A 12903-nucleotide genomic window follows, 5' to 3' on the forward strand; every position below is an offset into this window, starting at 1 on the left:
TGTGCTGTGTATATAGTGTGCTGTGTATATAGTGTGCTGTGTATATAGTGTGCTGTGTATATAGTGTGCTGTGTATATAGTGTGCTGTGTATATAGTGTGCTGTGTGTATAGTGTGCTGTGTATATAGTGTGCTGTGTATATAGTGTGCTGTGTGTATAGCGTGCTGTGTGTATAGCGTGCTATGTATAGTGCTGTATATAGTGTGCTGTGTGTATAGCGTGCTGTGTGTATAGCGTGCTATGTATAGTGCTGTATATAGTGTGCTGTGTATATAGCGTGCTGTGTATATAGTGTGCTGTGTATATAGTGTGCTGTGTATATAGTGTGCTGTGTGTATAGTGTGCTGTGTGTATAGCGTGCTATGTATAGTGCTGTATATAGTGTGCTGTGTGTATAGTGTGCTGTGTATATAGCGTGCTGTGTATATAGTGTGCTGTGTGTATAGTGTGCTGTGTATATAGTGTGCTGTGTATATAGTGTGCTGTGTGTATAGTGTGCTGTGTGTATAGTGTGCTGTGTGTATAGTGCTGTATATAGTGTGCTGTGTGTATAGTGTGCTGTGTGTATAGTGTGCTGTGTATATAGTGTGCTGTGTATATAGTGTGCTGTGTATATAGTGTGCTGTGTATATAGTGTGCTGTGTGTATAGTGTGCTGTGTGTATAGTGTGCTGTGTATATAGCGTGCTGTGTATATAGTGTGCTGTGTATATAGTGTGCTGTGTGTATAGTGTGCTGTGTGTATAGTGTGCTGTGTATATAGTGTGCTGTGTATATAGTGTGCTATGTGTATAGTGTGCTGTGTGTATAGTGTGCTGTGTATATAGTGTGCTATGTATAGTGCTGTATATAGTGTGCTATGTATAGTGCTGTATATAGTGTGCTATGTATAGTGCTGTATATAGTGTGCTGTGTATATAGTGTGCTGTGTGTATAGCGTGCTGTGTATATAGTGTGCTGTGTATATAGTGTGCTGTGTATATAGTGTGCTGTGTATAGTGTGCTGTGTGTATAGCGTGCTATGTATAGTGCTGTATATAGTGTGCTGTGTATATAGTGTGCTGTGTATATAGTGTGCTATGTGTATAGTGTGCTGTGTGTATAGCGTGCTATGTATAGTGTGCTGTGTATATAGTGTGCTGTATATAGTGTGCTGTGTGTATAGTGTGCTGTGTGTATAGTGTGCTGTGTGTATAGTGTGCTGTGTGTATAGTGTGCTGTGTATATAGTGTGCTGTGTATATAGTGTGCTGTGTATATAGTGTGCTGTGTATATAGTGTGCTGTGTTTATAGTGTGCTGTGTATATAGTGTGCTGTGTATATAGTGTGCTGTGTATAGTGTGCTGTGTGTATAGTGTGCTGTGTATATAGTGTGCTGTGTATATAGTGTGCTGTGTGTATAGCGTGCTGTGTGTATAGTGCTGTATATAGTGTGCTGTGTATATAGTGTGCTGTGTATAGTGTGCTGTGTATATAGTGTGCTGTGTGTATAGTGTGCTGTGTGTATAGCGTGCTGTGTGTATAGTGCTGTATATAGTGTGCTGTGTATATAGTGTGCTGTGTATATAGTGTGCTGTGTGTATAGTGTGCTGTGTATATAGCGTGCTGTGTGTATAGTGTGCTGTGTATATAGTGTGCTGTGTATATCGCGTGCTGTGTATATAGTGTGCTGTGTGTATAGTGTGCTGTGTATAGTGTGCTGTGTATATAGCGTGCTGTGTGTATAGCGTGCTGTGTGTATAGTGTGCTGTGTGTATAGTGTGCTGTGTATATAGTGTGCTGTGTATAGTGTGCTGTGTGTATAGTGTGCTGTGTATATAGTGTGCTGTGTATATAGTGTGCTGTGTATATAGTGTGCTGTGTACAGTGTGCTGTGTATAGTGTGCTGTGTATATAGTGTGCTGTGTATATAGTGTGCTGTGTGTATAGTGCTGTATATAGTGTGCTGTGTATATAGTGTGCTGTGTGTATAGTGTGCTGTGTATATAGTGTGCTGTGTATATAGTGTGCTGTGTGTATAGTGCTGTATATAGTGTGCTGTGTATAGTGTGCTGTGTGTATAGTGTGCTGTGTATATAGTGTGCTGTGTGTATAGTGTGCTGTGTATATAGTGTGCTGTGTATATAGTGTGCTGTGTATATAGTGTGCTGTGTATATAGTGTGCTGTGTGTATAGTGTGCTGTGTATATAGTGTGCTGTGTATATAGTGTGCTGTGTATATAGTGTGCTGTGTACAGTGTGCTGTGTATAGTGTGCTGTGTATATAGTGTGCTGTGTATATAGTGTGCTGTGTGTATAGTGCTGTATATAGTGTGCTGTGTATATAGTGTGCTGTGTGTATAGCGTGCTGTGTATATAGTGTGCTGTGTATATAGTGTGCTGTGTATAGTGTGCTGTGTATAGTGTGCTGTGTATAGTGTGCTGTGTGTATAGCGTGCTATGTATAGTGCTGTATATAGTGTGCTGTGTATATAGTGTGCTGTGTATATAGTGTGCTGTGTGTATAGTGTGCTGTGTGTATAGCGTGCTATGTATAGTGTGCTGTGTATATAGTGTGCTATGTATATAGTGTGCTGTGTATATAGTGTGCTGTGTATATAGTGTGCTGTGTGTATAGTGTGCTGTGTATATAGTGTGCTGTGTATATAGTGTGCTGTGTATATAGTGTGCTGTGTGTATAGTGTGCTGTGTATATAGTGTGCTGTGTATATAGTGTGCTGTGTGTATAGTGTGCTGTGTATATAGTGTGCTGTGTATAGTGTGCTGTGTGTATAGTGTGCTGTGTGTATAGCGTGCTGTGTATATAGTGTGCTGTGTATATAGTGTGCTGTGTGTATAGTGTGCTGTGTATATAGTGTGCTGTGTATATAGTGTGCTGTGTGTATAGCGTGCTGTGTATATCGCGTGCTGTGTATATAGTGTGCTATGTATATAGTGTGCTGTGTGTATAGTGTGCTGTGTATATAGTGTGCTGTGTGTATAGTGTGCTGTGTATATAGTGTGCTGTGTATATAGTGTGCTGTGTATATAGTGTGCTGTGTGTATAGTGTGCTGTGTGTATAGCGTGCTGTGTGTATAGCGTGCTGTGTGTATAGCGTGCTGTGTATATAGTGTGCTGTGTATAGTGTGCTGTGTGTATAGTGTGCTGTGTATATAGTGTGCTGTGTGTATAGTGTGCTGTGTGTATAGTGTGCTGTATATAGTGTGCTGTATATAGTGTGCTGTGTGTATAGTGTGCTGTGTATATAGTGTGCTGTGTATATAGTGTGCTGTGTGTATAGTGTGCTGTGTATATAGTGTGCTGTGTGTATAGTGTGCTGTGTATATAGTGTGCTGTGTGTATAGTGTGCTGTGTATATAGTGTGCTGTGTGTATAGTGTGCTGTGTATATAGTGTGCTGTGTATATAGTGTGCTGTGTGTATAGTGTGCTGTGTGTATAGTGTGCTGTGTATATAGTGTGCTGTGTATATAGTGTGCTGTGTATATAGTGTGCTGTGTGTATAGTGTGCTGTGTATATAGTGTGCTGTGTATATAGTGTGCTGTGTGTATAGTGTGCTGTGTGTATAGTGTGCTGTGTATATAGTGTGCTGTGTGTATAGTGTGCTGTGTATATAGTGTGCTGTGTATAGTGTGCTGTGTATATAGTGTGCTGTGTATATAGTGTGCTGTGTATATAGTGTGCTGTGTATATAGTGTGCTGTGTATATAGTGTGCTGTGTGTATAGTGTGCTGTGTATATAGTGTGCTGTGTATATAGTGTGCTGTGTATATAGTGTGCTGTGTATATAGTGTGCTGTGTATATAGTGTGCTGTGTATATAGTGTGCTGTGTGTATAGTGTGCTGTGTATATAGTGTGCTGTGTATATAGTGTGCTGTGTATATAGTGTGCTGTGTGTATAGTGTGCTGTGTGTATAGTGTGCTGTGTGTATAGTGTGCTGTGTGTATAGTGTGCTGTGTGTATAGTGTGCTGTGTGTATAGTGTGCTGTGTATATAGCGTGCTGTGTATATAGTGTGCTGTGTATATAGTGTGCTGTGTATAGTGTGCTGTGTATATAGTGTGCTGTGTATATAGTGTGCTGTGTATATAGTGTGCTGTGTATATAGTGTGCTGTGTATATAGTGTGCTGTGTATATAGTGTGCTGTGTATATAGTGTGCTGTGTGTATAGTGTGCTGTGTATATAGCGTGCTGTGTGTATAGTGTGCTGTGTATATAGCGTGCTGTGTGTATAGTGTGCTGTGTATATAGTGTGCTGTGTATATAGTGTGCTGTGTATATAGTGTGCTGTGTGTATAGTGTGCTGTGTATATAGTGTGCTGTGTATATAGTGTGCTGTGTGTATAGTGTGCTGTGTATATAGTGTGCTGTGTATATAGTGTGCTGTGTATATAGTGTGCTGTGTATATAGTGTGCTGTGTATAGTGTGCTGTGTATATAGTGTGCTGTGTATATAGCGTGCTGTGTGTATAGTGTGCTGTGTATATAGTGTGCTGTGTATATAGTGTGCTGTGTATATAGTGTGCTGTGTGTATAGTGTGCTGTGTATATAGTGTGCTGTGTATATAGTGTGCTGTGTATATAGTGTGCTGTGTATATAGTGTGCTGTGTATATAGTGTGCTGTGTATAGTGTGCTGTGTATATAGTGTGCTGTGTATATAGTGTGCTGTGTATATAGTGTGCTGTGTATATAGTGTGCTGTGTATATAGTGTGCTGTGTATATAGTGTGCTGTGTATATAGTGTGCTGTGTGTATAGTGTGCTGTGTATATAGCGTGCTTTGTATATAGTGTGCTGTGTGTATAGCGTGCTGTGTATATAGTGTGCTGTGTATATAGTGTGCTGTGTATATAGTGTGCTGTGTATATAGTGTGCTGTGTGTATAGTGTGCTGTGTATATAGCGTGCTGTGTATATAGTGTGCTGTGTATATAGTGTGCTGTGTATATAGTGTGCTGTGTATATAGTGTGCTGTGTATATAGTGTGCTGTGTGTATAGTGTGCTGTGTATATAGCGTGCTGTGTATATAGTGTGCTGTGTATATAGTGTGCTGTGTATATAGTGTGCTGTGTATATAGTGTGCTGTGTATATAGTGTGCTGTGTATATAGTGTGCTGTGTGTATAGTGTGCTGTGTATATAGCGTGCTGTGTATATAGTGTGCTGTGTGTATAGTGTGCTGTGTATATAGCGTGCTGTGTATATAGTGTGCTGTGTATATAGTGTGCTGTGTATATAGTGTGCTGTGTATAGTGCTGTATATAGTGTGCTGTGTGTATAGTGTGCTGTGTATATAGTGTGCTGTGTATATAGTGTGCTGTGTATAGTGCTGTATATAGTGTGCTGTGTATATAGTGTGCTGTGTGTATAGTGTGCTGTGTATATAGCGTGCTGTGTATATAGTGTGCTGTGTATATAGTGTGCTGTGTATATAGTGTGCTGTGTGTATAGTGTGCTGTGTATATAGTGTGCTGTGTATATAGTGTGCTGTGTATAGTGCTGTATATAGTGTGCTGTGTATATAGCGTGCTGTGTATATAGTGTGCTGTGTATATAGTGTGCTGTGTATATAGTGTGCTGTGTATATAGTGTGCTGTGTGTATAGTGTGCTGTGTATATAGCGTGCTGTGTATATAGTGTGCTGTGTGTATAGTGTGCTGTGTATATAGCGTGCTGTGTATATAGTGTGCTGTGTATATAGTGTGCTGTGTATATAGTGTGCTGTGTATAGTGCTGTATATAGTGTGCTGTGTGTATAGTGTGCTGTGTGTATAGTGTGCTGTGTATATAGTGTGCTGTGTATATAGTGTGCTGTGTATATAGTGTGCTGTGTATAGTGCTGTATATAGTGTGCTGTGTGTATAGTGTGCTGTGTGTATAGTGTGCTGTGTATATAGTGTGCTGTGTATATAGTGTGCTGTGTATATAGTGTGCTGTGTATATAGCGTGCTGTGTATATAGTGTGCTGTGTATATAGTGTGCTGTGTATAGTGTGCTGTGTATATAGTGTGCTGTGTGTATAGTGTGCTGTGTATATAGTGTGCTGTGTATATAGTGTGCTGTGTATAGTGTGCTGTGTATATAGTGTGCTGTGTGTATAGTGTGCTGTGTATATAGTGTGCTGTGTATATAGTGTGCTATGTATATAGTGTGCTGTGTATATAGTGTGCTGTGTATATAGTGTGCTGTGTATATAGTGTGCTGTGTGTATAGTGTGCTGTGTATATAGTGTGCTGTGTGTATAGTGTGCTGTGTGTATAGTGTGCTGTGTATATAGTGTGCTGTGTGTATAGTGTGCTGTGTATATAGTGTGCTGTGTGTATAGTGTGCTGTGTATATAGTGTGCTGTGTATATAGTGTGCTGTGTATATAGTGTGCTGTGTATATAGTGTGCTGTGTATATAGTGTGCTGTGTATATAGTGTGCTGTGTGTATAGTGTGCTGTGTATATAGTGTGCTGTGTGTATAGTGTGCTGTGTGTATAGTGTGCTGTGTATATAGTGTGCTGTGTGTATAGTGTGCTGTGTATATAGTGTGCTGTGTGTATAGTGTGCTGTGTATATAGTGTGCTGTGTATATAGTGTGCTGTGTGTATAGTGTGCTGTGTATATAGTGTGCTGTGTATATAGTGTGCTGTGTGTATAGTGTGCTGTGTATATAGTGTGCTGTGTATATAGTGTGCTGTGTGTATAGTGTGCTGTGTATATAGCGTGCTGTGTATATAGTGTGCTGTGTATATAGTGTGCTGTATATAGTGTGCTGTGTATATAGTGTGCTGTGTGTATAGTGTGCTGTGTATATAGTGTGCTGTATATAGTGTGCTGTGTATATAGTGTGCTGTGTGTATAGTGTGCTGTGTATATAGCGTGCTGTGTATATAGTGTGCTGTGTATATAGTGTGCTGTGTGTATAGTGTGCTGTGTATAGTGCTGTATATAGCGTGCTGTGTGTATAGTGTGCTGTGTGTATAGTGTGCTGTGTATATAGTGTGCTGTGTATATAGTGTGCTGTGTATATAGTGTGCTGTATATAGTGTGCTGTGTATATAGTGTGCTGTGTGTATAGTGTGCTGTGTATATAGCGTGCTGTGTATATAGTGTGCTGTGTATATAGTGTGCTGTGTGTATAGTGTGCTGTGTATAGTGCTGTATATAGTGTGCTGTGTGTATAGTGTGCTGTGTGTATAGCGTGCTGTGTATATAGTGTGCTGTGTATATAGTGTGCTGTGTATATAGTGTGCTGTGTGTATAGTGTGCTGTGTATATAGTGTGCTATGTGTATAGTGTGCTGTATATATAGTGTGCTGTGTATAGTGCTGTATATAGTGTGCTGTGTGTATAGTGTGCTATGTATATAGTGTGCTGTGTGTATAGTGTGCTGTGTGTATAGCGTGCTGTGTATATAGTGTGCTGTGTGTATAGCGTGCTGTGTATATAGTGTGCTGTGTATATAGTGTGCTGTGTATATAGTGTGCTGTGTATATAGTGTGCTGTGTATAGTGCTGTATATAGTGTGCTGTGTATATAGTGTGCTGTGTGTATAGTGTGCTGTGTATATAGTGTGCTGTGTATATAGTGTGCTGTGTATATAGCGTGCTGTGTATATAGTGTGCTGTGTGTATAGTGTGCTGTGTGTATAGTGTGCTGTGTGTATAGTGTGCTATGTATAGTGCTGTATATAGTGTGCTGTGTGTATAGTGTGCTGTGTGTATAGTGTGCTGTGTGTATAGCGTGCTGTGTATATAGTGTGCTGTGTATATAGTGTGCTGTGTATAGTGCTGTATATAGTGTGCTGTGTATATAGTGTGCTGTGTGTATAGTGTGCTGTGTATATAGTGTGCTGTGTATATAGTGTGCTGTGTATATAGCGTGCTGTGTATATAGTGTGCTGTGTGTATAGTGTGCTGTGTGTATAGTGTGCTGTGTGTATAGTGTGCTGTGTATATAGTGTGCTGTGTGTATAGTGTGCTGTGTATATAGTGTGCTGTATATAGTGTGCTGTGTATATAGTGTGCTGTGTGTATAGTGTGCTGTGTGTATAGTGTGCTGTGTGTATAGTGTGCTGTGTATATAGTGTGCTGTGTGTATAGTGTGCTGTGTGTATAGTGTGCTGTGTATATAGTGTGCTGTGTGTATAGTGTGCTGTGTGTATAGTGTGCTGTGTATATAGTGTGCTGTGTGTATAGTGTGCTGTGTGTATAGTGTGCTGTGTATATAGTGTGCTGTGTGTATAGTGTGCTGTGTGTATAGTGTGCTGTGTATATAGTGTGCTGTGTGTATAGTGTGCTGTGTATATAGTGTGCTGTGTATATAGTGTGCTGTGTATATAGTGTGCTGTGTGTATAGTGTGCTATGTATATAGTGTGCTGTGTATATAGTGTGCTGTGTGTATAGTGTGCTGTGTATATAGTGTGCTGTATATAGTGTGCTGTGTATATAGTGTGCTGTATATAGTGTGCTGTGTATATAGTGTGCTGTGTATATAGTGTGCTGTGTATATAGTGTGCTGTGTATATAGTGTGCTGTGTGTATAGTGTGCTGTGTATATAGTGTGCTGTGTGTATAGTGTGCTGTGTATATAGTGTGCTGTATATAGTGTGCTGTGTATATAGTGTGCTGTGTATATAGTGTGCTGTGTATATAGTGTGCTGTGTATATAGTGTGCTGTGTGTATAGTGTGCTGTGTATATAGTGTGCTGTGTGTATAGCGTGCTGTGTATATAGTGTGCTGTGTGTATAGTGTGCTGTGTATATAGTGTGCTGTATATAGTGTGCTGTATATAGTGTGCTGTGTGTATAGCGTGCTGTGTATATAGTGTGCTGTGTGTATAGCGTGCTGTGTATATAGTGTGCTGTGTGTATAGTGTGCTGTGTATATAGTGTGCTGTATATAGTGTGCTGTGTATATAGTGTGCTGTATATAGTGTGCTGTGTATATAGTGTGCTGTGTATATAGTGTGCTGTGTATATAGTGTGCTGTGTATATAGTGTGCTGTGTATAGTGTGCTATGTATATAGTGTGCTGTATATAGTGTGCTGTGTATATAGTGTGCTGTGTATATAGTGTGCTGTGTATATAGTGTGCTGTGTGTATAGTGTGCTGTGTATATAGTGTGCTGTGTATATAGTGTGCTGTGTGTATAGTGTGCTGTGTATAGTGCTGTATATAGTGTGCTGTGTATATAGTGTGCTGTGTGTATAGTGTGCTGTGTATAGTGCTGTATATAGTGTGCTGTATATAGTGTGCTGTGTATATAGTGTGCTGTGTATATAGTGTGCTGTGTATATAGTGTGCTGTGTGTATAGTGTGCTGTGTATATAGTGTGCTGTGTATATAGTGTGCTGTGTGTATAGTGTGCTGTGTATAGTGCTGTATATAGTGTGCTGTGTATATAGTGTGCTGTGTGTATATGTCTCCTCTCACCTGGTGATGTCAGAGGCCGGAGCTCCTCCATCATCACCTCCTGGTACCGATCCTGATGTCCTTCTAGATACTCCCACTCCTCCATGGAGAGATAGACAGCGACGTCCTGACACCTTATAGGAACCTGACAACAACGACACCGTCATCACCCAGAATCCTCCAGTGCTGTCCTGTACAATGTCCCAGCAGTCACCTCTTCGGTCATCACCCAGAATCCTCCAGTGCTGTCCTGTATAATGTCCCAGCAGTCACCTCTCCGCTCATCACCCAGAATCCTCCAGTGCTGTCCTGTATAATGTCCCAGCAGTCACCTCTCCGGTCATCACCCATAATCCTCCAGTGCCGTCCTGTATAATGTCCCAGCAGTCACCTCTCCGCTCATCACCCAGAATCCTCCAGTGCTGTCCTGTACAATGTCCCAGCAGTCACCTCTCCAGTCATCACCCAGAATCCTCCAGTGCCGTCCTGTATAATGTCCCAGCAGTCACCTCTCCAGTCATCACCCAGAATCCTCCAGTGCTGTCCTGTATAATGTCCCAGCAGTCACCTCTCCGCTCATCACCCAGAATCCTCCAGTGCTGTCCTGTATAATGTCCCAGCAGTCACCTCTCTGGTCATCACCCAGAATCCTCCAGTGCTGTCCTGCATAATGTCCCAGCAGTCACCTCTCCGCTCATCACCCAGAATCCTCCAGTGCTGTCCTGTATAATGTCCCAGCAGTCATCTCTCCGATCATCACCCAGAATCCTCCAGTGCTGTCCTGTATAATGTCCCAGCAGTCACCTCTCCGCTCATCACCCAGAATCCTCCAGTGCTGTCCTGTATAATGTCCCAGCAGTCACCTCTCCGCTCATCACCCAGAATCCTCCAGTGCTGTCCTGTATAATGTCCCTGCAGTCACCTCTCCGCTCATCACCCAGAATCCTCCAGTGCCATCCTGTATAATGTCCCAGCAGTCACCTCTCCGGTCATCACCCAGAATCCTCCAGTGCTGTCCTGTATAATGTCCCTGCAGTCACCTCTCCGCTCATATCCCAGAATCCTCCAGTGCCATCCTGTATAATGTCCCAGCAGTCACCTCTCCGGTCATCACCCAGAATCCTCCAGTGCTGTCCTGTATAATGTCCCTGCAGTCACCTCTCCGCTCATCACCCAGAATCCTCCAGTGCTGTCCTGTATAATGTCCCAGCAGTCACCTCTCCGGTCATCACCCAGAATCCTCCAGTGCCATCCTGTATAATGTCCCAGCAGTCACCTCTCCGCTCATCACCCAGAATCCTCCAGTGCTGTCCTGGATAATGTCCCTGCAGTCACCTCTCCGCTCATCACCCAGAATCCTCCAGTGCCATCCTGTATAATGTCCCAGCAGTCACCTCTCCGGTCATCACCCACAATCCTCCTGTGCCGTCCTGTATAATGTCCCAGCAGTCACCTCTCCGCTCAGCAGCTCAATCATCTTGTTGCTGAGCTCTAGGATCTTCTTCTTCCTCTCATGTATCGGGGGGTGCGGGGGAGGCTCTGTGATGGGGCCCGGGCTCCGCCCTCCTGACTCCTGGAGATGGATGATGGGAGTCACACCCTCCCCCGGTGTCTTCCTCACTATTGTGTAATCCTGTGTATGGAGAGAGACACTTAGGGAGAAGAATTCCTTCCCGACTCCAGATCTGACAATCAGTAGAAATCCCGGGATCAATAACCGTCTCCAGTAATCTGGGGCCATAACCTGGAATATTATTACACTCAGGACAGACATCCAGGCCCCTCTACAGCTCTTATAGGGAATCCCCATGACAACTCCTCCTGGCAGAGAGCTGCACACAATCACTGCTCTTACAGTAAAGAATCCTTCTCTTCCTCTTCTGGATTTCCTCTTCCCGATGTCGGACTTGTTACATAACACAATAAAGCTGATAGAAATGTAGAGGAGTTACCTCTCCGCTCAGCAGGGAGATGATCTCCAGGGTGAAGTGTAATAATCTTCTGGTGGTCTCGTCCTCCTCCATCCTCGGGGTCATTCAGGAGAAGGTGGGTTGAGCACTGGATCAGCTGGAGGGATCTCGTCCTGCCGGAGTCTTCATGATAAAGGAGAAGATGGAGATCACAGGGGACAATATAACGACAATCACTGAATTCTGCCCCAAATATCCGACATTTATCAGGAAGAATCTGGAGAAAAAGCCACAAACTCCACCGCGGCCTCCTCCACCGACCTGACCGCTCATTATCAGCCTCGTAGGAGGTCGGTCACCGGGGTAACTACACCGCCAGCGGGGGACGGTCACCGTGTTTACACCACCAGAGGGGAATGGTCACCGTGGTAACTCCACCTCCAGCGGTGGACGGTCACCGTGGTAACTACACCTCCAGCGGGGGACGGTCACCGTGGTAACACCACCAGCGGAGGACGGTCACCGTGGTAACTACACCTTCAGAGGGGGACGGTCACCATGGTAACTCCACCTCCAGCGGGGGACGGTCACCGTGGTAACTCCACCTCCAGCGGGGGACGGTCACCGTGGTAACACCACCAGGGGGAACGGTCACCGTGGTAACTCCACCTCCAGCGGAGGGCGGTCACCGTGGTAACTACACCTTCAGCGGAGGGCGGTCACCGTGGTAACTACACCTCCAGCGGGGGACGGTCAGCGTGGTAACTCCACCTCCAGCGGGGGGTCGGTCACCGTGGTAACTACACCTCCAGTGGGGATCGGTCACCATGGTAACTACACCGCCAGCGGGGGACGGTCAGCGTTGTAACTCCACCTCCAGCGGGGGTCGGTCACCGTGGTAACTCCACCTCCAGTGGGGATCGGTCACCGTGGTAACTACACCTCCAGCGGGGGGCGGTCACCGTGGTAATTACACCTCCAGCGGGGGCGGTCACCGTGGTAACTCCAGCGGAGGACGATCACCGTCGTAACTCCACCTCCAGGGGGGACGGTCACCGTGGTAACTCCACCTCCAGCGGGGGACGGTCACCGTGGTAACTCCACCTCCAGCGGGGGACGGTCACCGTGGTAACTCCACCTCCAGCGGGGGACGGTCACCGTGGTAACTCCACCTCCAGCGGGGGACGGTCACCGTGGTAACTCCACCTCCAGCGGGGGACGGTCACCGTGGTAACTCCACCTCCAGCGGGGGAAGGTCACCGTGGTAACTCCACCTCCAGTGGGGATCGGTCACCATGGTAACTACACCTCCAGCGGGGGGCGGTCACCGTGGTAACTACACCTCCAGCGGGGGCGGTCACCGTGGTAACTCCAGCGGAGGACGATCACCGTGGTAACTCCACCTCCAGGGGGGACGGTCACCGTGGTAACTCCACCTCCAGCGGGGGTGGTCACCGTGGTAACTCCACCTCCAGCGGGGGACGGTCACCGTGGTAACTCCACCTCCAGCGGGGACGGTCACCGTGGTAACTCCACCTCCAGCGGGGGACGGTCACCGTGGTAACTCCACCTCCAGGGGGGACGGTCACC

General features: G+C 44.6%; 1 protein-coding gene across 3 annotated transcripts in view; it reads right to left on the bottom strand.

The window, feature by feature from the left end:
- Positions 1–12903, bottom strand: part of LOC141272882 (uncharacterized) — a 556358-nt gene that overhangs the window by 43683 nt on the left and 499772 nt on the right. The window contains exons 1-3 of one of the 3 annotated variants that reach the window (XM_073684039.1): positions 11356–11487; positions 10857–11036; positions 9425–9548 (exon numbers count right to left, since the gene is read on the bottom strand). The exons of the other annotated variants lie outside the window; for them this stretch is intronic. Of the exons in view, the coding sequence (XP_073540140.1) occupies positions 9425–9548; positions 10857–11036; positions 11356–11439 (388 nt within the window). The 5' untranslated portion in view covers positions 11440–11487. Of the gene's footprint in view, positions 1–9424; positions 9549–10856; positions 11037–11355; positions 11488–12903 lie in introns of those variants that run through there. 3 annotated transcript variants of the gene reach the window in all.

The sequence above is a fragment of the Phyllobates terribilis genome, unplaced genomic scaffold (assembly GCF_046119375.1).
Source record: "Phyllobates terribilis strain yellow unplaced genomic scaffold, ASM4611937v1 Scaffold_1__5_contigs__length_1240528914, whole genome shotgun sequence".
Lineage (NCBI taxonomy): Eukaryota > Metazoa > Chordata > Amphibia > Anura > Dendrobatidae > Phyllobates > Phyllobates terribilis.